The sequence below is a fragment of the Struthio camelus genome, chromosome 2 (assembly GCF_040807025.1).
Source record: "Struthio camelus isolate bStrCam1 chromosome 2, bStrCam1.hap1, whole genome shotgun sequence".
NCBI lineage: Eukaryota > Metazoa > Chordata > Aves > Struthioniformes > Struthionidae > Struthio > Struthio camelus.
The window spans coordinates 42609307-42632444 of NC_090943.1; the positions used below are offsets into that span (position 1 = coordinate 42609307).

A 23138-nucleotide genomic window follows, 5' to 3' on the forward strand; every position below is an offset into this window, starting at 1 on the left:
TACTTTATCTACCTTTCCACTTGCAAATAAATCCTGATCAAAGCAGCCAAAGTCTTTCCTACAGGTTTGCATAATCGATGTTGGCATTTTCAAAATTAATATAGTTTTATAGAGCAATAAAAATATACAGAATCTACCTCAAGTAATCAACCACGCTGCATTTAAGTGGTTCTTTGGCATGCCTGAACTCATACCAATCTGTGAGAAAAGCATTCTGGCCATTCAAAAAGGTGATACCTAGGTAGGCAGGTGGTACCAAATGACAGACTGTCAAATGTAAACAACCACTTCCCAAACAAATACCACCAGTTAGCCATTGGAATGACTAATAAGCCATTCCAAAAACCTCCTACCTATTCATATTTGTTGGCAGGACAGAGTTCTGGGCGCTGTACCCCAACACCTCATTTTCTCTTTAGACATCCACTTAAAGTGTATTTCTCATCACAAAGGGTTATTAGCCTTTTATTTAGAACCCAAATAGTCATGTATAGTAGTTAAAAAAAAAAAAAAAAAAAGCAAGAACAACAAAAAAATGGCCATTCACTACTGAGAACAAGTATCAGGACTAGGAAATTCACTTGAACCAAGTAAACCACTGAAAACTTGCTGTTCTCAGCAATTTTAACTTACTGGGGAAAAAAAATGTATATCTTTTCAAGATATATTGATGTTATGTAACAATAATATCAAGGCAAGCTTTACATCTATTTATATTACATACATTTCTATTGACTGTATTGGGCTGCATCTTCCAATTAGATATGTCTAAAATGTGCCATTGCACAGAGGAATTTTTCCATTAGAGAACAATAATGAAAATCAGATACAACAGCTGCTTTACACAGCACAAGCCGCTGCCATATCAGTGACATCAGCTGTAAGCTTATCTGTGCTAATATTCACACTCTAGATATTAAGAACCAGAAGTATAAAATAGAAGATAATTTTGCAATTGAGGTTTCTTGTTGTCTCCACTGAAGTCTTCAGCAGTTTTGTTTTTTGTCTTTTTTTTTAATTTTTTTTTTTAAATCAATAAGTATTTTCAAGAATTGAAAGTCAGAATCCCTGGCATGGCTTTTTTGGCAAGCAATGATGGTCTGTATCTCTGTAGAAAAGAAAACATTCCACCTCTGTCACTGGAAACCTACACATCTGCTCTAAAACTTAACAGGAGTTCAATTAACTTGACAGAATCAATTAGAAGTACATAAGTCATTAAATATGACTTTCTTTGAAATAATCTCAGCAGTGAAACAGAAATAAAATGAGTGGAAAGTGCATGAAAATCTGACTGTGCTGAAAGTTTGATGAAGAAAATACGGCTCTTGCACCCCCATGGAATTATGTCAGGTATGAATCTGGTCCAACAGATTCAGCACTCACTGGTTATTACCAAAACATTAATATTTTTCAGGATTTTGTTTTTGTAATTTTGCCTATGAAGTATGAGTCTACATATTTATAACCTCTGTGATTTTGTAACATAACTGTTTACAGCATAAATACACTCAAGACAGAAATACGTTTATAGAACACATGACATCTCAGTCACAGTGGAGGTTGTTTTGCTAACCGTTTCTGGAAAACTTTGTCTTCGATATGACATGCAGGTTAGCAAAAGGTAATGTGCTGTCCTGGCTGAATCAACTCTACACTTAGATAAAAGACAATCAAGCTGCAATATAGAGGAAAGGAAACTTTTTTTAATTTCTTATCAGTTGGGAATATATTAAGAGAACCACAAAAATCATGGGACAAAGCTTCCATCTCCAAACCCTAGAAATATATCATTGAATTCATACATGCTGGGAAATCAAACAAAAACAAAATATAAAAATTGACACAAGGACTCTCTGTGCCTAAAGCCATTAACAAAAGGAACTTAAAAAAAAAAAAAAAGGATTGGGAAACTCCACAGAATTCACTGGCTGTGTGCCACAGTGATTAGATCTATTAGATCTTTTAGGGGCCTTGTATGTATATCATGATGCAAGCACCAACAAGTAGAATTTACAGGTGTGTTCAATCATTAACCCCTTAAAGCTTCAGAAGACATGACAAAGTTAGGCGAACAGCACTTTCAGTTCATTTAAAACCCAACCTCAAAAAAAATGCTTTAGTTTGTGGCAAAAAAAACTAAATAAGGATTTATCATTCTTTTTTATTCAGGATTTATTTAGCAGCCTGCCAAAGAAAGTTAATTCCATTTCACTGATAAAGGAAATGGCTCTACTGGGAGCAAAGGAATAAAAGTGGGTATCTCTACTGTAGAATGAAAAATAGAGTACACAGAATTTTCAACTGCTGCACAAACTCAACAAGTATCTTCTATGAATATGCATATCTGACTTTGTTTCCATTTTTCCCTACGTTAAGAACTGAAGCAAGCTTAACTCTTTCACAAAAAACTTTCTACTGAATGAAAAAAAAAACCTATTTCTTATAACACTAATTGCGTCTGACGCTTTTTGAAGTGAACAACAAAAGGTAAAGGATTTTTTCTTCCCACTTTATATGAGCGCAATAACAGTTTTTGAGAATTTCACTGAGGTAGTGAAATTGTGACATAGAAAATTCAATTGAGATTAATAGTACATTCATCATTCTGTCATGATTTCTCTTGGGATAGTCACAGTCTGCTTCCTGCATGCTTCTTAGTGCATGCACAGACTTCCAGAAAGATGCAAGACAACACTGCAGAACAATTTTCATTCACAGAAGGAAACAAGTTGCCTCCAAAAAGCATCATTTACAACACTGGCTACCTACAGATAACCAGAAATGAAATTCTTTCTACTTGATGTAATCAGCTACTATTAATGCTACACTAATAATAAAGATGAGTCACTGAATCCTTTGTTCTGAAACTTCCAGAATTCCCTGCCTCAGCACTTTCTGCTGTACAAAAAGGTCCAGCCTGTGGATCTCGCATAACAAGCTAGTAAATTACAAGCTCCTAAAAAATCAGCAGAACAAAAGAAGATTCTTAAAAATCACATGAGTGCCAAGGCAGAAAAGCATTCCAACAAAATTTCAAACTCTCATTACAAATGCATTCCTAATATTTAAGATATATACCATCTTTACTTACACCGTAGAACTCAGTAAAACTTTTGGCTGGAGACACTGCCTCATCCTTTAAATCTTACTAAGCTATTAGAAACACCAATGGGTGAGGAAGTGATATCCTTCCTGCCGTTCTGTAAGTTAAAATTATACTGGGCAAGGATTTTTTTTTCAAATTCATTTGAAAAAAATCTTAAAAGTAATTATTCTCACTGCCAGGACCAAACAGTTTCCATTTCTTGTATATCAAGAGGTGAAGAATGAACATTCCAACTCATAGCTTTATATTTTAGCACTATTTGCTTTCCAACATTTGTTATTATTTTACTTCATATATGCATCAAAATTTCCACAATGATGTTCAAATCTTCTTTGTCTATGAACATCATTCCTCCAAAAAATTATATTGGTTACTGGTGAACAGTCAGCTCTGAAAGCCCTCCAAAACTCTTCTGACTTTATCTAATGTGACACATGACTCTCAATATTTATTATTTTTTCTCTATTGTGAATGTTGAGTAACACTACCTAATAGCCATAAGGTGCTAGATAGCATTTGAACCCTCTGGCATAACACTGGACATTTATTTTTGCACTTTTTAATGGATCGATTCTTATAGAGTCTATTTCATGACAACACTTTAGATCCCACACCCATGACTATGTACTTTCCCTACTACCTTACTGTAAAGCACTTTGTCACAGACCTTTAAAAATATCAAATAACTTATCATAACAAGACCTCGGCTAGTTACTACTTGTTGGTGAAAAATTCTGGAACATTAAGAGCAAAGCTAGACACCACTCTATAATAACCTTTAAGAGGTCTTGCATGACTAACATTTACATTAAGTACTTTCAGAAATGTCCTCCTGGTTATAGGAGAAAAAATTAAATTCCAAAACGTAAAAATTGTCCATGCTCGAAATATAATGATTTAGACCTAGAAATACTTTAAAAATGATAAATAATATGAAATAAATAGTTTGAATTCCATTTACAAATATACCGTATCCTCTTTTACTCCTATAGGCATCAGTTCCTACTAACTTCAATGATGGTAGAAACAGATTCACATATATTTGTGGTCAACCTGTTGTTGAGAAAGACGATAAAGAGTGAATTCCAATTTTCTAAGCACATCGTATTTAAAAATATTTATTGCATTCAGCACCAGAATTATAACTGATGTCAGTGCAAGGAAGTACAATGCCCGACGACTAGCATTAGCAACTGTTTTTTACGCATGATGCATGCATCTCATCCAATACACTCCTGATGCTTTCTACACAAACCTCTCCTCTCTGATGTTTCCTACAGGCTTGCTTCCATACCTCTTCAAAGCTTTCATCTGAAACGTTCATACCAATATTGCGGAGGATTTGCTCAAGCTACAAAATAATACAACACAAACAATTCTGGTGAGTGTTTTCTTTAAACTTCATAGAGTCTTGACTTTTATGTATGTTAGAAATCTCTATTTGCTAAATAATATTTTTCATTTTTAAATATAAACTGTAGACCAAATTACGACACCCTTAACCAAAGAAGTTCCCTTTCAAGTACCTCTGAATCTGATCCGAATGAAAGTTGTGGTGCACAAAACTATCTTTACTTAATACAGCAACGCTGAAGCAACCTTAACATTGAAAAAAAAAAAAAATCAAACATGGTAATTTCAAGATGAAGTAAATATTTTTAAAAAGCTCTAAGCCAAGTCCTAAGCCTATCCATTATATATTTATTGCTTGTAGCTCTCAATATAAATCAGAATATATCATTGTATTTCACAGCAAAAATGCTACAGAGCAGATCCTCAACTGGCATATATAATTGAGTGAAGTGACTAAAATGAGATAGTTTACATTAACTTCGGGTCTTGCTAGACAATAAGAAAGTTTTACACCAATGTAATGAAGCAGAATTCTCCCCTCCATATTTCCTCATATGGATAATTCCCACTGCATTCTTGGTTCCACTAAGTTGTTGACTTGTTAGAAAGTTTTAGAAGAATACTGACATTTTGACATTTGCTATCTGTGCATTTGTTAGTATTAGAAAATGTTTGGCTTTTTCAGTTCTATCTTTTGTGTGCATGTTATTTCTATGCTCTTGAAAATTGTTTTGCATGCCTTTTCACGTTTTGGCAAAGTAACATCTTTTAACAGTTAGTTAAATCAACCTTATTTGTCATCCTCCTCTAAACCTGCCTGGTGCATCAATAAAAGCCTGATCCTCAGCACAGCAAATCTGCAGCTTTATAAATGACAGTTTATGCCAGCTATTTCTCATTTAAACGACTTTTATTCTTTTCTATAGACTGGAGTGAACTCCAGTGAAGAAAACAGCAGACACTAAAAGGATCTTGCAGCTTCAGTTAAGGATATCACTGGAGTACCTGCTTAAATCCCACTAGGTTCAGTGACATTCAATTATATGCCACTTCTTCTGGGAAGTTGCCTTCTTGAATTGGAAGCTCAGTGAGCACAACTTCAGCAGTGCTATAACTCATGCTCTTCTTATGAGCAGTAATATTTTGAACTATTTTGTTCTTCTGTAACATGTAGTGCCACATCATGAAACTGAATTTTAGTCCCACTTCTTATTCATTTCTACAGACCTACTCAAAAAAACTGACAATATGCTATGACTCTAGGTTTTCAAACAATAATTTAGTTTTACAGTGTTTAAAAGTATTAATGCTCCACATTGAAATAAATCAAAAACCACTGCTAAAACACTGAAGCATTGTATTCCATGAGTATAGGGTGATTTAACACAATCTGATGTGCTTCTATACTGAACTTTAAATAGCCTGTAGAGTTTACAACGGAGTATGACGTTTCAGGCCACATTATAACTTCAGAGAAGACTTATATCTGACACTTGACAGATACAATGGCCTTCTCAATAAAGCATGAATTCTATTTACTGTAAGCTATATTCTGCATGCATGGATTTCCCGCTTCAGAGCTAGGTTATAAAATGGTAAATGTTCATGTATGTGACATGTATAGAACATGACATCACATCTTTTAACATGCCAATTCACTAATTAGCAAAATTTCTTTCTGTAAAATATATGCTCAAGCTACAGGTCCAGCTTTAAACGTGATCAGTCATATGTTTAACATAATGAAATTGACTAGTAGAGAAAGAGAGGTAGTTTAGGCTTCTTTTTCGTTTTATTTGGGGATTTCATGTTTTGTTAGCATTGTCCTATAAAACATATTTTAGGTAATAAAATGATCTCTTGATTTTATATTGCCTCATTAGAAAATGCGCACAAATAAAGCGGCAAACCGAGAAAAGATACTGAAGAAAGAACAGAAGTTCTTTAACCATTTATGTGGGAGGGACTCTGGGCTGTGAGATAACAGTGTAGGAGTGACACCCAGAGATATCACATGGAATAAGGGCAGAGCTCCCAAGTAAGCCTCTGAAGTCTTATGTCATATCTTTTCTTCAGAAATACAACCAGGTTGACCTGGGGGAGGGCACAGCGTTGGTCTGTGACTCCATATATCCTCTATTATATTCCAAGTGCTCTGGGGATCGAAGCCTGTGGTCTCAATTCAGTAGAGCATTTCAAAAGCGGTATTCAAGCATTTTGCTGAATTGAGACCTATACCTGTAGACCTCACTGTAAATATCCTTCCATTTGTACATGTATGTCCCGTTATCAAGTAACTTCTACTCTTTTCATGTAGAAGTGCTATATTTGCCATTTGCTAGACCAAGTGCTATATTGCCATGAGCAACGCCTAGGAGTTTTGTTAAGTCAGATGTCAATCGAGTGAGTAACTGTCATCTTTATTCATAATTTGGAACGTGAAGAGTGTCTATTTTTGAGGTGACTAAATGGATGTAAAGAAAGATGGTAATGTTTCAAGAATGAATTTTACAGCCTGTTTATTTGACAATACGACCTTTCATTCCCATATGGCTATAGGGATTACACCTATCTTGGAAGAATATTCTGAAGAAATGTACTATACCTCTGCCTTTGGTCTTGTTTTGAAAAAGTCTCTTTCATATACTCCTTTTTGACTGAAAACAGAAGGACACAACAATGCATAAGCATTGCCTTCATCACCATAATTAGTTATGTCACTAATGCGGCGAACTCGAGGAGCAGCAATATCTGAACGAACGGTTGGAACACCACACACTCGATAATCTGTGGAGATCAATCAACAGATAACACAGAGAAAGCCTTTATACAAAGACACTGCTACAGAAACAGGGGCAACATGACTGCATAAGGGTAAAACACGTTTATTTCATAACAGCTAACCTGATATTTTGCCTCAAATACATTCGACACAAATTTTCATCATTTTCTTCCTCTTCCCCTTTTTTGTTTTTTTCCATTTCCTAGCTTCAGCTGCACCATGAAGCATGAAAACAGTAAACCTTGCAGTACTCATCCAGGACTTCCAGCTAAAAATATTTCTGGATGACTCCAAAGAGACCTTGTTCGCCTAAAATGACTAGCTTAATTTCTCAAAGACATATAGGTTAACTTTCAAATTCTGAACGATTAACCATGCTAAACCTCCAAGCTATGCCAACTTCCAAGGCACAATCCTCAACAAATTTAGATTATTAGATAAATTTAATTAATTTACTATTGTATTGTACTATTGTTAGTACTTGCATTAATATTTGCTTCAAACTTGTTTTGATTTTGTCTTAAATAATGCTCAGAAGTGAGAAGTACAGGCCACTGTACTTACAGGTTGTTGGGAGACCACCTACTACAGCATTGTACTGAGAGGAGGTTGTCTGATAATCTGCAAACACATGATCTGTTGGTCTTGTAAGTGTTTTTGGTGTCTTTTCTGAGCTTCCTGGTTCTTTTAACGTAAGATCTTCCTGTTTCAACAGTGGTTCATCACTTGTCTTTTTGTCTTCAGGCTGAGCAGGTGCAGAAGCATCTGGTTTTATCCCTATGAAATGTAAAAGTTATCAAATAGCCAGGATTTATTATCAGCACACTACAGACTCGGAGGCAAAAAATGCTTGCTTAAATCCTTGAAAAACTATCAAGTGGATAACATAATCAATCTGCATATTTTATAACGACTCTAGGGGATTTTTACTTTATTCTAATTTATGTGACACTCAAAACGGAGCACAGAACCACAAGGGTCTGAAATATGTTTGTAACTAATAGGGTCTACTATGTCCTAGTATAGTGGTGGCATGCAGGGACTAAACGTACTCTAAATCTTATCTTTCTAAAGGAGCAGCTAGTTTGTTTCAATAGGGTCCTTTCAGTAGTTTTGGTAGGAACAAGATCATCTCCACAGTTTCCCAGTACTCAATCGCCTACCTTTTGTAATTATTTTTTCTTCAAACTCTTTAACAGCCGTTTTGTTTTTCCAGTTCAGGAAGTTTGCAAATTCCAAGTAGTTAATCAGACCATCTTTATCCAAATCACAATAGTCAAATAAGGCATCGAGGAGCTCATCATCTAGATTCAGGTTAAGCTGAAAACAGGACTTCCGCAGGTCATCTTTATCTATCATCCCATCACCATTCTATTATAAATAAAATAAAATAGTTGGTAAAACAACCACTGTAAAAATATATAAGCACTCAGTGAAAAGGAAACACATACACACACACATTTTACGTACAAGTCAGCCATACTATTTCAGAAAAGTAACACTGCCGAGTACAAAAAAAAAAGGGGGGGCGGGGGGAGGAATTTAGAAATTCAAAAACTGAACACTAAAGTATCAATTAATAATTTTTACCTTAAATAATACAGCAACTTGAGAGTCAAAGAAAGTCAGTGTGACAGTGTATTGCGACAAGATGACAACCTAATCATAAATGTTGAGACAAAGCCAAGATTTCTGTTGGAAGTAAGGTGTCAGTCATTCTGTATACATTATAATTAAGGTTATATAGGAAATGTCAACTATAATTCCCTTCCCCCCTCCGAAAAATAGTATCTAAAATTTCTTCTAAGTTGTACTTCTTGACTGAGGAGTCAAGCTTCAAAAAATATGAACATAAGCTCTTCATCCATTTTTCTATTAAGAAAAAAAATAACAATAAATTTTGAGGGGCAGAAAATGCTAAGATTATTCCTGCTCATTCATGACTCTTGCTTGCTGTTATCCTGGAAATTGACAGAAGAGTATGAAATCTGCATCATGCTAGTCGTTCAGGAAGATCAATCTCCTAGCCAGTTTTGAAACCAAGTATTTCAAAAACAGTATTTCGAAATCACTTATAAGCATCTCTCACAGTTAACTACGGTAACTTTTTTGTAGTTTTTAACAAAAACCTTGCCTTATGGTATAGCAAGTATATAGCAAGTATATAGCAAGTTCTGCTAGATACTAAGGTATGTGCCTCTAATTTTTTGTCAAGAATATTATCTGTGCAGCAATCTTAAAGCTCTAAAAGGTTCTAAAGTTCTTAAGGTTCTAAAAGGCTTTGGTTGCTTTTTAGATTTTTTTTTTGTGCAGAAGTAGAGGTGACACCTTTGCTTGGTATTTTGGCACAGTAGAATGGTAGCTGATGATCATAAGCACTTTTCTGTCAGCTCCTCTACTCTAAAATTGTCATATTCTCAGAGGCATATGAAAAAAATTAGAAGCAAAAATAAAGCAAAAATATACCAAAAGAATACTTACATAAAAAGAAAAAATGAAGTGCATGCTCAATATCTATGTCAGAGCGCAGCTTTAACACAGCTTTACGTTAGCATTGTGATCAACTCTTCAATTGCAGAATACATCACTGTACATTAAACTCACAGTATAACTATGAAATTGTCTTATATTTTCCCATGTATATTTTTATGTATATAAGTATATATATGTATAAATGCATATTTATATATTTATGTTTCTTCATGCCTCTATTTCCATGGCAGAGGAAGGCAAATGTCACGCACTCCTTTACATTTATATTCTTTCAAAGCACTAACCTTATCATAATGCCTGAATGCTTCCAGTAACGTGTCAAAATTGTGGTAGTTCGCTTTCTTCAAATTTTGCCGAACTGCAGTAAAGATAGCTCGCTCTCTGTCTTTACCACGAAGGAACTCACTAGGAAGCCTACAGTGAAGAAGATCACCAACTCCTATAAAAATAAACACTTCTTCAATTACTTTCACATATACAAAAAAATGCATGTTTTCAAAAATGGCTTCCAGCCTTGAGGGGAAGGAGAACCTCAGTTTAGAGATACTGATTTTCAGCATTGCTGAACATGTGATAGGGCCATCTGATTGAAATAGCAAATGCTCCACATGATGATTTCTCTAATCACATGGAGGTCATACTAAAGGTTTTGAAACATCTTAAAATAGCTTCAGAAATTCACCCACTACTTTCAAAAATTAAGAGCAATAAGAATTACTTGATGTCCAGAGAACTGAGAACAAGAGAACCTATATTATTAATATACTACTTGGAGCCTGTCATGTTTCAGAATACTTTTAAGAACCAATTGAACAGTCAAAAAAATTTCAGATAATTATTCACTAAAAAGATAACGCACTATTTTTTTGTTATTCTCTTCCTATTTGCTACATATCCTTACGTTGTTTTTTAAACATTGTGGCACACTAAACTACTATTTTCATTCCTGTGCCCACAGTGACACCAAAGTCACTTTCTAGAGTGTAAAGGTTTAATTTCGACAAGTAGGAGTAGCTCATCTACTCCCCTTCAAATGAGAATCAACATATATTATTTTGTACTCATTGATAACGAATTTCCTCTGTAATTGCGTCTTCTTTTAACTTAGTCTGCTCAATTCCTTCTGATGTTCTTTACAAGACAAAAAATATCTACACAATAAACACATTTAGCTTTATTACCCTACATAGTAAAACATGTACACAAGTTTATGCAAAATATTAACCTTCTTTGTAGATAACTTTCAACCACTTATATTTTTTGCTGCCTATTAACTACATTGGCCAATCATTAATAAATATATTAAAATATCATCAATTCCAATACATGACTATTTGAGTGACTATCTCTCAAAACATTTCTATAATGAAAATTAGTCATTACTCAATGTTTCCTCTCTCTCAACTACCTTCAGTAACTTAGCCATTTACCACACAACAATTAATTTCCTCAATATATTCCTTTTAGAAACCAGAGAGCTTTTGAAAAATCAAAGTACAATTTTCAACTTGTTTTCCTATATTTTAACCTGTTACATAATTTGCCTTTCCACAATTTTACAGTATGGTAATTTTTACTAGAACTATGTAATTACCTTCCTCAATGTTTCTGAATGTTTAAGTTACCTGTCGTTTGGACCTTGTGACAGACAGCTTTTCTATTTAAAAATGTCAGCTATCCTATTTTGTCTTTACTTTTGACCACTTTTGACCATATCTTGGCTTTATTAAGAAAGAAGAACCACTTCAGAGAAAAACTGGACACTTGCACAGAAATCAATTCCATTCACAGAAATGCCCTTAAGTATCTTTCTTCATCGTGCCATACTCACCCATAGGACTCTTCAGATTCTTTAGACTTTAAGTTTTTCATTTTAAAAAATTGTTTCATACTGGCTTTCAAATTGTTGGTTTTCTTTTTCTAGAACGTCTTAATTTTATCACATATTGCTTGTTATCATTTATACTCTTTTTACTGAAGCATAAGAAAAAATCACTGTGTGAAAAACATAACTGATTTAAATAGCCACTTTAATATCGTCATTTAGAGGTCAATATGAGTTTCTTGCCTTCTTCTGTTTCCCATTTTGTTTATATTCAGACACAGAGACCTTAATAAAAAAATGTTCTGAATATCCAAAAAGTGAAGTTTCTTTATGTTGGCATTCATTTTTTTCCCCACTAGCAACTTTCTCTCTTCTGGAATTACACCTCCAAAAATTCAATGTCATTCCACTAAATTTTTGTACCTTGTCTCTTCGAAGGTAAGCATTCAAGAAATATAAAGATTCTGTACTACTGACACTAATTAATTCAGAATACTCTCATCAACAAGATAAGGTTTTATTCTGCCACTACAAGACTTACCATATTCATCTGGACGGAGTAACATTCCAAATGTATGGCCTGGGAGAACATTCATAGTTTCTGCTATACTGTCAAGTAAACAGATTTTTTTTTAATTAAATATGTTATTAGGAGACAAAGTAAACATTATGCTACTCTTAAAAATATATATACGATTTTCTACTACACCATTAGGAAAGATATACATAGGAGCTCATCTGAATGCACAGATTTCATCTGGAATTTGCTCATCAGTTGTTTGCTTCAATTAAAGTTGCCATTATAGAAAGATACCCTTTTATGAACCCATTTAAAACATTTGCTGTTACTAATATAAAACAGCTAAATGTAAACTTTTTGAACATTTGGACTTACTGTAAGGAAAAATTCTACTGCTAAAATAAGTTGTTTTTCTATGAAAAACAGTAGAAATGAGTGAGAAAAGTCCTCAAGACACACTTGTGAAATAAACTGTTTAGGCCAAATCAGATCTCCAACTGAAATGTCTAAAATAACCTACTTTTAGCTAAAAGTGGAAAAATGTAATCACATTTCTGCTTTTTCACGTTCAATATTGTGCCTATGAATACAGTAACCAAGCCAATAACTACCTGCAAAACTTGTCCACATTTTATTAACTAGAAAATTAAAATGCTAATGGTGACATTAAGAACTGTTTCTTTAAGACTTTTTAGATAAATAGTTTTGCCATTTATGTCTTAATTCAAAACAGATGCAAAAGTTGTTTTAACTGCCTGTTTAAAACTTTGCTATGTGAATAAGAAACCTCAATCAAAATTAAGAGCATCAGTGCTCTTTCTTCCAAAAGGAGGCAATATCAGAGAGATGGGAACGCAGTATCACAGAATCACACAACGGTTGAGATTGGAAGGGACATCTGGAGATCATCTAGTCCAACCTCCCTGCTCAAGCAAGGTCATTGCACAGCATCGCATCCAGGAGGGTTGTGAAGATCTCCAGGGAAGGAGATATTCAGGACACTCCACAGCCTCTCTGGGCAACCTGTTCCAGTGCTCTGTCACCCTCACAGTCAAGAAGTTTTTCCTCAGGTTCAGATGGAACTTCCTGTGCTTCAGTTTGTGCCCATTGCCTCTCGTCCTGTTGCTAGGCACCACGAAGAAGAGTCTGGCTCCATCCTCTCGACACCCCCCCTTCAGATACTTGTACACGTTGAGGAGATCATCTCTCAGTCTTCTCTTCTCCAGGCTCAACAGTTCCAGCTCTCACAGCCTTTCTTCAGAGGAGAGATGATCCAGTCCCCTCATCATCTTCCTAGCTCTCCGCTGGACTCTCTCCACTAGTGCCATGTCTCTCTTGCACTGGGGAGCCCAGAACTGGACACAGTACTCCAGGTGAGGCCTCACCAGGGCTGAGGAGAGGGGCAGGATCACCTCCCTCCACCTGCTGGCAACACTCTGCCTCATGCACCCCAGGATCCCATTGGCCTTCTTGGCCACAAGGGTACACTGCTGCCTCATGATCAATTGTTGTCCACCAGGACTCCCAGGTCCTTCTCGGTAGAGCTACTTTCCAGCAGGTCAACCCCCAGCCTGTGCTGCTGCATGGGGTTATTCCTGCCTAGGTGCAGGACTCTGCACTTGCCTTTGTGGAGCTTCAGGAGGTTCCTCTCCGCCCAGCTCTCCAGCCTGTCCAGGTCCCTCTGAATGGCAGCACAGTCTTCTGGTGTGTCAGCCACTCCCCCCAGTTTAGGATCATCAGCAAACTTGCTGCTGCGGGTGCACTCTGTGCCTTCATCCAAGTCCTCCATGAATACATTGAACAAGACTGGACCCAGGACTGACCCCTGGGGGACACCACTAGCTACAGGCCTCCAACTAGACTCCGCACCACTGACCACAACCCTCTGAGCTCAGCCATCTAGCCAGTTCTCAATCTACCTCACTGTCCACTCGTCTAGCCCACACTTCCCGAGTTTACCTACAAGGATGTGATGGGAGACAGTGTCAAAAGCCTTGCTGAAGTCCAGGGAGACAACATCCTCTGCTCTGCCCTCATCTACCCAGCCAGTCATTCCACCACAGAAGGCTATCAGATTGGTCAAGCATGATTTCCCTTTGGTGAATTCATGCTGACTACTCCTGATCACCTTCTTGTCCTCCAGATGCTTAGTGATGCAGTAACCTAAAGACTACCACGTGTATTTTTCTCTTATGATCATTCTCATATTACAGGTGGAACATGGATGGTGTAAAATTCACAAAATAAAATGAGATTACCTTGTACCCATACTGTAACATCAGTGCTAGGTTTGAGCTTGCAACCCAGATTCCCTGACTGATCACATTGCCTCATGTTGCTCACGCTGTGACTCTAGTTCAAAACAAGCTAGCCCATAGGGAAAGAGAGAGGAGAAAATGGCTCACATTCGAGTTCTCTCCCTACAGGTACTATGGACAGAATTCTCCAGAGTCACTTAAGCATGTCATCTTGAGGTTAAACTTAACCTTTGCTACCAAAGGCAATAATGTTCTTTATGAGTCTCTGGACACAATTTTGCAGCAATATCACGCATCTGCATAGACAGTCTTCGTATACATTCAGGAAGCCCAGATTAGTAGCACAGCTGAATCCTGACCACGCAGTACCTTAGGACTGTTGGAGCTCTTCATAAGCACTGTTTTGCAACCTTAAAAAGCTGTTCCAGACCACCTGAAGTATTGTCATGATGCTTCAAGATTCAGCAGTTCAATTGATATTAATGCATGCTGCTATATAACAACACAATTTTTGTTTTATGTCCTTTTCCATGGGACTATGCAAGTGAGAATATAGGCAGTATAAGATAAGATCACTAAAATTAGTGTTGGAGTAGGTAAAACAGTCAAGTCCCTAAATCAATAACCTAAACATTTCAGTTATTTCAAACCTTCCTAACTGCAAAAGATAGAAATAAACCTAAAAAAAATAAAATGAAGGGTTACAGAATTTTCAGCAATAATTCCTCTCTAAGCTATATAACCAGTACTTTGTTTAGCAAAGCACATATTCACGTGTTTAGGTTATGCACACTTTACATGGCTTACTGAACTGAGGGTTCAATTTCTAAGATTTCTTAAAAATGGTAGTAATTTACTAAAGGAAATAAATTCAAATCTTCTCCAAATGAAAGATTTGAGTCTTTTCTTAATTTGTAAATGTTACATAAAATGATTATTTTCAATAATTTATGCTGCGATAAAGAATTCATCCTTCTCTCCTATCTTCTGCCTGTACAAGTTCCACTTAATCTGGAAAACTGTAGAATTAACAGAAAGATTGCAATCTTTCTCTTGCCGTTATTTCAGCTTCATTAGGCCTGCTTGCATTGGTGCAAATCTGATCAGTTCAAATACAGACCTTTTTAACAGCAAGGCAGCTTCACAACATAGCTACAGTACAGACCTCACTGATAACTTCCATACAATTTGGCCTACTCAGTGCAAGCAGAAAGTCCATTTCTGTTAACCAGAGCGCTGCAAAGTGGAAGCTTTGAGTGTTCAGTCATATTGTTTACCCCAGACAGAAGAGGGTATTTGAGGCTTGGCAAATGGCCTGAGTGAATTTGTTCTTAGAAGGTATTTTTGCTTACTTACGGATCAAGGACTTTTCCAAGCTGAGGCTGAAACTTTTCCTTGAAATCATCACTTCGTTTGGATACGATTTTTGCTGCTTTCTTTCTACAAAGGTGGAAAATAACTCTCAGACATAACTGTTCAACAATATCTCTGTAAGTTAGAAGGAAACAGTAGTTTCTTTGCAAGACAAGCAAAAATTCAGTAATCAAAAAATCTTACTGTTTCAAAAGCAAAGATGTCTTGAAGTAACACTGAAGTAATACTAAGTATTGTGCTACCATACTGTGGTAGAACTGATTTGGATAAATTATTTTGAAAACTACCACTTGTAGTGGTGAATTTTCTGTTCAGTTCAATATAACAACAAATTAAAGACAGGATTACAAGAGGTAAAATTATGGTCACATATGAAGACCCTTCTTGAAAACTCACACCACTGATTAATGAGTTACTTATTGTAACTTACAACTGTACATCCAAGAGCCAGTTTAAGCATCTGGATACACTTCGTCCATCTTCGAAGTGAGGGGTTTCTTTTCCAAAAACACAAGACCTGTTGAAATTTGGTGAGTCATACTTCCTATTTATTGCTTCCCCTGTGGATAAATAAGTATTTCACCCTGTGTAAAAAACCTCAACAATAAAAATATACTAAATAAGCATCCTCGTTCTTAAGAGGAAATAATGAAGAAATAAAAGCAAATAAACAATTAACAACACTTTTCAATTAAATAAGATATCTAATTGTGTATTCCACGCTTATTAAGTAGTTAAAATTAATGTCCTTGCCAAAAGCGACGACAAAAGGCAAAAACTCCTCGAGGTATAAAGCTGTCCCCTGTGCCTTCTTTGATGTCTGAGTAAAGGTTAAAGACAAGCCCAATGGAACTAATATAAAAAATATTAGGTAGCCTAAGTAGTGAGGGTCAGACAAACAAATCACTTTATTATGCCTGTACTTTAGCAGAAACATATACATTCAATTTATTGCTTCTTAAAAATAGATATTAAGAAGAAAAAAATATATATTTTTGACATGCTGCATCTTCACATACAATCTTGCCACAGCCATGAAAATAGAAATTTTGCCATTGACTTCATTGTAAGCAAGATACTGCCCTATTTGGTTATGAACTTACTGATCTCCTGTCTCTTCTGTAAAATGAAGTTTCACAGGCAAGGACATCACCTAAGTACTCTATGCAAGTGAGCTGCAAGCATATGTTTCTTATCAAGAAGAAAAAATGTCATTCTGGGTTTTTTTGCTGCTCTTTTCAATCTGCTTTTGAGAAGGACAGCAATTAGAACTTTCAAGAAAACATTACTCGCTACTTTCTAATAAAGGCTTCTTGTGACTGCACTGTAACACAAAACTTTTAAGTTACTGTTCAAAACCAGGGCATACAGGTGACAATTTAAAAAAAAAAAAAAAAAAAAACACTGTGTTCTCACCGCTCAGCTTATCTGTTTATGTTTTGGCCTCTCCATGATCTTGTGGACAGGAATTGTGAAGCAGACAGAAATAGAGAGTGAACAATTCTACTAAAATGCCTCCTGTGTTAAATGGGGGGACAAATTAAATTATAAGTTTGCACAATTTATATCAATATTGAGACATTCTGTTCTTGCAGAATTTGGTACTAAGAGAACATGGTACTATGCTTTCACTTCTGCATAACTGTAACCGTATGAAACTTACATTATTGAACTGAAAAATCTATAATGGCAGTTTCTCTACATGTTTGTTCAACACCTACAAAACCGTTGGTATTAGTACAAGAGGCAATTTTATTTATTATTATTATACTGATTTATAGACTAGTAACATAAGTCTCACAGTGTAAGTAAAAGCAATGGAACTGCGGAAAACAGAACTGGCTGTAACAGTACTGTGTACTGCATTTTAGGGTGCTATTTGTCACTCTGTTCCTGTCCAGACCTATGAGATAAAGAGTAACCAGTCCTGAGCAGACTACTCATGTAAAAACAGCCCACAGAGTCTGAAGAAGTGGGAGTAAAGCGCATGGGCTAGAAGTGGAGCGACCGCAGCTGTAGGATAAGCAGGTTCCTGAGTTCCGGAGAGCCAGCCAACAGCCTGAAATTCCTTGCTGTAACCAGGCCTTGATGATGAGTTCCCCATTAGGAAGTCTAGATGCCCTGAAATGTTGTTTAGATCCCAGTAAGAAGGAGGAACCAGAGGTGAAAATACTGGAATTGAGGGCGGGGAGACTAATGGTTTGTGATTCTAAGTCTGCAGCTGTTCTCAGTGAGATAGTCAACATCAAACTCAGTAAACAACCCGGCTATCAAGGACTCTCTAGTTCTCTGGAAATACTCTGCTTTTCAAATAGCACCCAACAGAAATCAGTCTCTCAACTCCTTCATTAAGCTCTTGCAGTGCCTAACACGCACACTATGAAATGATCTACAGTTCTAGAAATAGGTCATATTCTTTCAGTTGCATATAAGATTTTTTTTTTCCACATCATTACAGAATCATAGAATGGTTGAGGTTGGAAGGGACCTCTGGAGATCATCTAGTCCAACCCCCCTTGGTCAAGTAGGGTCACCAAGAGTCCACTGCCCAGGACTCTATCCAGTTGGCTTCTGAATATTACTTTTAAAGTAAGTTCTATTATATTAACATAGTCATAAAAAGTAATAATTTGTATCTCAAAATAACTTACAATATGTTTTGAAGATACAAAGAAATAGTATTACCTTTATTCATTTTTTTTATGTGGCTGTTTATCAGCTCTTGAACTTACCCACATAATAATCACCGTGTGACACGACGTACAGATCATGTCCTTCCCTGGCTTCTTTATCCACTTCCTCAAAAGTTTTTGGTGGATTTATAAGTTCTCCACCTGACACGTCTGAAAAGTAAGGAAAAAATATATATATGTTTTTTAATAGTATCTGATTAGAGAAGATGCTAATACTGTGGAATCATTACCAAATTTCTAGTCAGGCAAAAGGAATCTTACAGCATGGTGGCACGTGACTAGGGCAAGAATCATAGAAACTGAGATGACCTAACTGTTTCAGGGGAGCTAAATGGTTAACATGTGATTTGCACCAATCTGTAAAAGAAAGGTTCACAGGTCAAAGTAGTATCTTTTATTAAACCTATTGGAAAAGTCAGGAAAAGGAAGGTTAAGATGTCAGCTACCTAAACAGTTTTTCAGGTAAATCTATGAAGACAGATCTGGAGCTCAACAAAAAGCTGTACTGGTTACAAACCAGTGCAGTTGCCTGTTTGCTCATCACACTGAAAATATTAGTGCATTTTTATTACCAATTCATGCCTGTCAGTATCTGCTATAACAAGAATAGATTTCTGTTAAATTGGAATTCTAGGAAGCGCAGAGTATACATTAAATATTAAATCACAGATTGTCTTATATTTAGGAGCAATGTGTTTAATACTAAATTTTCCTACCTCGGATGACTGTTCCTCCAAATGTGGTATTAGTTATATCAAAGCCTGTTGGTAACATAGAGGTTTGATCATGTGATCTGCCCAAGGCGGCTTCACGATTACTGAAGTAGATTGCTTCTTTTTTGTCTTGTATTTTTTGTTGAAAACTAGTTTTAGGAAGCGGATTTATCAGCAAGGCTGCCTAAACATGTCACAAACAACACAAGAGGCAGGAAATACAGCAAATGGTATTCATTTACACATCAGTACAGACACTCCCTCACATATGCACACAAGAACAGAGGTGTAACAATAAGTGTTCTAATGAGATCTTAGATTATTAGACTGGCACAATTTTATTCACCACGTTGCAAAACAAAACTGTACTGTGGGATAATGCCACTAATAATCAATGCTATGCTAAATCTCCAGCTAAACTAAATACATATTGTGAGACTGAACCTTTCCTTTCTGTATGTGTTGTTCCACTCATAAATTAGTAAAATTTCAGTCAGCAGTCCTTCTGTTCTTAGTGTGTATTAGAAACTATAGTCAAATTATCATGTATTAAAAACTAAAGTGTGAACATGACTAGAGTTATAACATCTTTGGAACAACGTCTCCTTGCCTTCATTATTAAAAGCATCTGTTGTCCAGTGGTTAAGCAATATATTTTTTTAACATCTATGCCCAATTATGCCAATGCAGAGCTTAAAGATAATACTTTAAGGCATACAGTAGTCCTGCATCCTAAAAGATATACCAACAGAGAGGACTCTTGCAGGAGTTCGCAAAGTTTAGAACTGGGTTGGGACAAAATGTCTTCTTGGTGTATTCATTGGACTTGGGTTAATAGAAATTATTTGTAAAGTTAGATCAACTTCAGAAAAAAAACCATGAAAAAATAAAATAAGAAGTTTCAAAAATGTCAAAACAGGTTATTTGGATCTTCCAAAGTCATGATTTTTAAGGCTACCCATCCAAGTAATAGGAACCTTAGGGAGGGTTTATTATTAGTCTCTTGTTGAATGATGTATAAAAAGTGGTAGCAAATACAATCGCTCTATACCCTGCGCTTGGAGAACTCACTAGTTAGTATTTAGCTAATAATACAAAGTAAAACAGTTCTCAACAGATAGAACAGGTTAAACAAATCAATTTGTTCAACCTAAAACTTCTGAAGAGGTACAAAGAACCTCTGTTTTTTTCATTGTGGATAGGCTTAATATATGTCCTACTCAATATACTGAAATATTAGGTCTTAGGTGTTTCAAACTGAAGACTAAACCTGTAAAGTCTGGAGCCCTGAACACTGCGTGGCCTCAATTTCTTCATTTGTAAAATTGAGAATTACTAATTCACAAGCCCCGCTAATGAAATGCGCCATAAAAGTATGTTTTACTCACATAATCTATTTTGAGAGATTTGAATAATAATCATGTAATAAAATCACACTAATGAGCTCTTCAGCTGCTTGATTACATCTTAGGAAAATCATTTCTGAAGTAAGGAATACATACAAAATAGTCTGATATGTCCAAAATATCACTTTTTCACTAACAAAATCATTTTCAATCCAAAAGCAAGAAAGAAACATAATAATGCTACAGAATTACAATCATGTTCTTAGCAACCTAGCAAGAGAGGGAACATCTAAATAGGTTTTCCCTCTGTATTCAATTAAGGAGAAAGCTGCAAAAGTTGTGTGGGTAGAAGAGAGATCATTGGCTGAAATATCAAAATGAAATGAATAATTCAGTAGGCACTGCAAAAGTTATTTGATAAAAGTCACTGAATTTCAAATGTTTTCCTATTTCAATCATGCTAGTTAAATCCCACAAACTGACCTCAGATTTCAGATAAGCCACAGTAGCAGTGAAACGTTGCAGCAAAAATCACTCAATTGTGTACCTTTATCCCTGACCATGAAGAAATCAATTGCATTAAGCACATTCTTAAGTGGCTCCTTACTAAACAAGAGATTTGCATTCTTACACTGAGCGAAGAACGTGAGCCAATGCCATGTGTCAAGTGAGCTGCAATACCGGGATCGTCTGCTCTGCCATAGAATATTCTTTCAACGCCAGGAGCTGGATTTGTTGTATTTCGAAATTTTCGCACAATAATTGGCGTAATCGGCTATAAGGCAAAGAAAAATAAATTTATCCCACGTGTTCACAGAGTACTAAAGAAAATAAAACATGCTTCAGCTACTTCAGTGCGATTTCAAAGATATACAAATAAAATAGATGCTTTAGGGTAGCCACACGTGCCTAAGTTCCTGAAGATCCTTTGTTCTGAACACAAAGTCAATATAACTAAATTTTATCGAACTAGCAGCAGAAGTGGTGAGAGAATTACTAAGTTTCAGCTTTCTAGCCTCATCTTTAAGATGGATAACAGCTTCTTCACATATAACAGTCTTCATGAAAAGCAGACGTTACATTTGCTAACACTTAAAACAACCTAATTCACAACAATGCCACCATCAGTGGAACAACTTCATAAATTATTTTAACTAGGGTATTTTTTTTTTCCTGTAATTACTCAATTAAAAGCAGAGCTGCTATTTAAGCGATGTTTGCGTGCTCACTACCTTCTGACTCTGCAGGGACACCAGGGCCAGTGAGAACCACAAATCTGACAGGGCATCCTTGATAAAGAACGCCCTCCATCAGAAGGAATAATAATTTCCAATAACAATTCCAGAATCAGAGAAAACAATTATCTTCATTCCTACCCAAGCAGGCATGGCAAATTTTGCAATACACATAGAGTGAAAAGGAATTCACAAAAGTGTTTTACAACCATACCAGCTATTTTATTTGATCCCATGAGACAAAACTATTAACATTAAAAAAAAAAAGTTAACATTAGTAATTTGTAAAGTGACAGGGTGGGGAAAAAATGAGTTAGATTTCACTGACTTTAAAAACAAAACAAAAAAAAATACTGCAACCTACGAGAGGTAACAGTCAGATTATTCTCAGGTAGGGTCTGTCTAAAAGCAAAAAATTTTAAGAAAATTCACAAGGAGCACCTGAAAAACAAACTCACCCTGGGTAAAACCTCAGCGAGGCAACTTGCAGCTGTATCGCCAGTCGGAACCAACTTTCCAGCCTAAACAATACAATCAAAAAAACATGTCACAGCCAGACTCGTTACAAGGAGCAGAGCTTATCATATGGGGTTCTGACACTTTGCAGGAAACGTTGCCTGATTGTGCCCGTTTTGATATAAAGGCGCAACCCCCTTTATTCGTGGAGAGAGGCAGCGCCAGGAGCTGCCTGCCTCCTCCTTCAGCCTCCTCCCTACACCCACGGTGAGGTCGCGGCCCCAGGAAGGCGCAGAGGGCGGATGCGGACACGGACACGGACACGCAAGGCCGCCCAGCACAGGCACTCACGGCCGAGAGCTGGGGAAACCTGTCGGTGAACTTCCCCTCGTACACGGGCCGCAGTTGCCCCGCCATGGCGGCGCGGCGCGGCGCGGCAGGGCACGGGCCGCCTGTTTGCCTCGGTCACTTGGTAACGGGCGCGGGCGGGGTCGCCGCGCCCCCTGGAGGCAGCGGCGGGAGAGTTCGGCGCGCGGCGCCGCCATTTCGCGCACAGCCCGCGCCCCCGTCCCGCTCCGAGCACGTCCAGCGCCGCCGCCTCCCTCCCGCCTCACCCCCATGCCTTCGGCGGTCCCTGTAAGAGTGCGAGGGTCCTCCCGGGCTTTCCGTCGACGGCCCGCCTTCCCCCCCCCCCAAGAGCATCCCGACTGTACTGACGAAATTTTATGTGGCTTGAGACACCCACAGACACCGTAAGTTCGTTGATAGGAAATACCTCCGCTGACGCTTCCACGGCAGCACCTCGCCCTCAACGTCCCACTCAACTCCAAACCTCCCTTCGTGTCCTTAGCGCGCCGGCACCCCGCGGCCTCCTAAAGCCACTGGCCCCCTCCCAGGAGCAGCCTACTCCCATCTTCATTAGCATCTCCTAGCCCTGACATCTTGAGAAAACGTTAATACAAGTATTAAATATGTTCATCT

General features: G+C 37.0%; 1 protein-coding gene across 4 annotated transcripts; it reads right to left on the minus strand.

Annotated features, from left to right (window-relative positions):
- Positions 1-3517: 3517 nt before the first annotated feature.
- On the minus strand, positions 3518-22795 carry EFHB (EF-hand domain family member B). Of its 4 annotated transcripts, none has more exons than XM_068935381.1 (14): positions 22509-22783; positions 22160-22222; positions 21098-21241; positions 19124-19304; positions 18447-18557; positions 16145-16274; positions 15697-15780; positions 12104-12171; positions 10022-10176; positions 8408-8615; positions 7809-8021; positions 7068-7249; positions 4365-4460; positions 3518-4162 (listed from the first exon to the last, which is right to left on the minus strand). In XM_068935381.1, the coding sequence occupies exons 1-14, from the start codon at positions 22572-22574 to the stop codon at positions 4142-4144; spliced, it is 1722 nt and encodes a 573-aa protein (XP_068791482.1). In that variant the 5' UTR covers positions 22575-22783; the 3' UTR covers positions 3518-4141. The 4 variants fall into 4 exon arrangements, with proteins under 4 accessions (XP_068791482.1, XP_068791484.1, XP_068791483.1 ...); XM_068935383.1 differs by lacking the exon at positions 3518-4162 and adding an exon at positions 4636-4708 and having other exon boundaries at positions 4212-4460; XM_068935382.1 differs by lacking the exon at positions 3518-4162 and having other exon boundaries at positions 4212-4460; positions 22772-22795.
- Positions 22796-23138: the final 343 nt, after the last annotated feature.

Coding starts and splice junctions, on each gene's coding strand:
- EFHB (XM_009676482.2), bottom strand. CDS start 22,574: ATGGCGGGGCAACTGCGGCCCGTGTACGAGGGGAAGTTCACCGACAGG. Junction 21,242..22,159: donor TCGCTGAGGTTTTACCCAGG/GTGAGTTTGTTT, acceptor TTTGCCTTATAG/CCGATTACGCCAATTATTGT. Junction 10,177..12,103: donor ACTCCGTCCAGATGAATATG/GTAAGTCTTGTA, acceptor TTATTTTTATAG/GAGTTGGTGATCTTCTTCAC.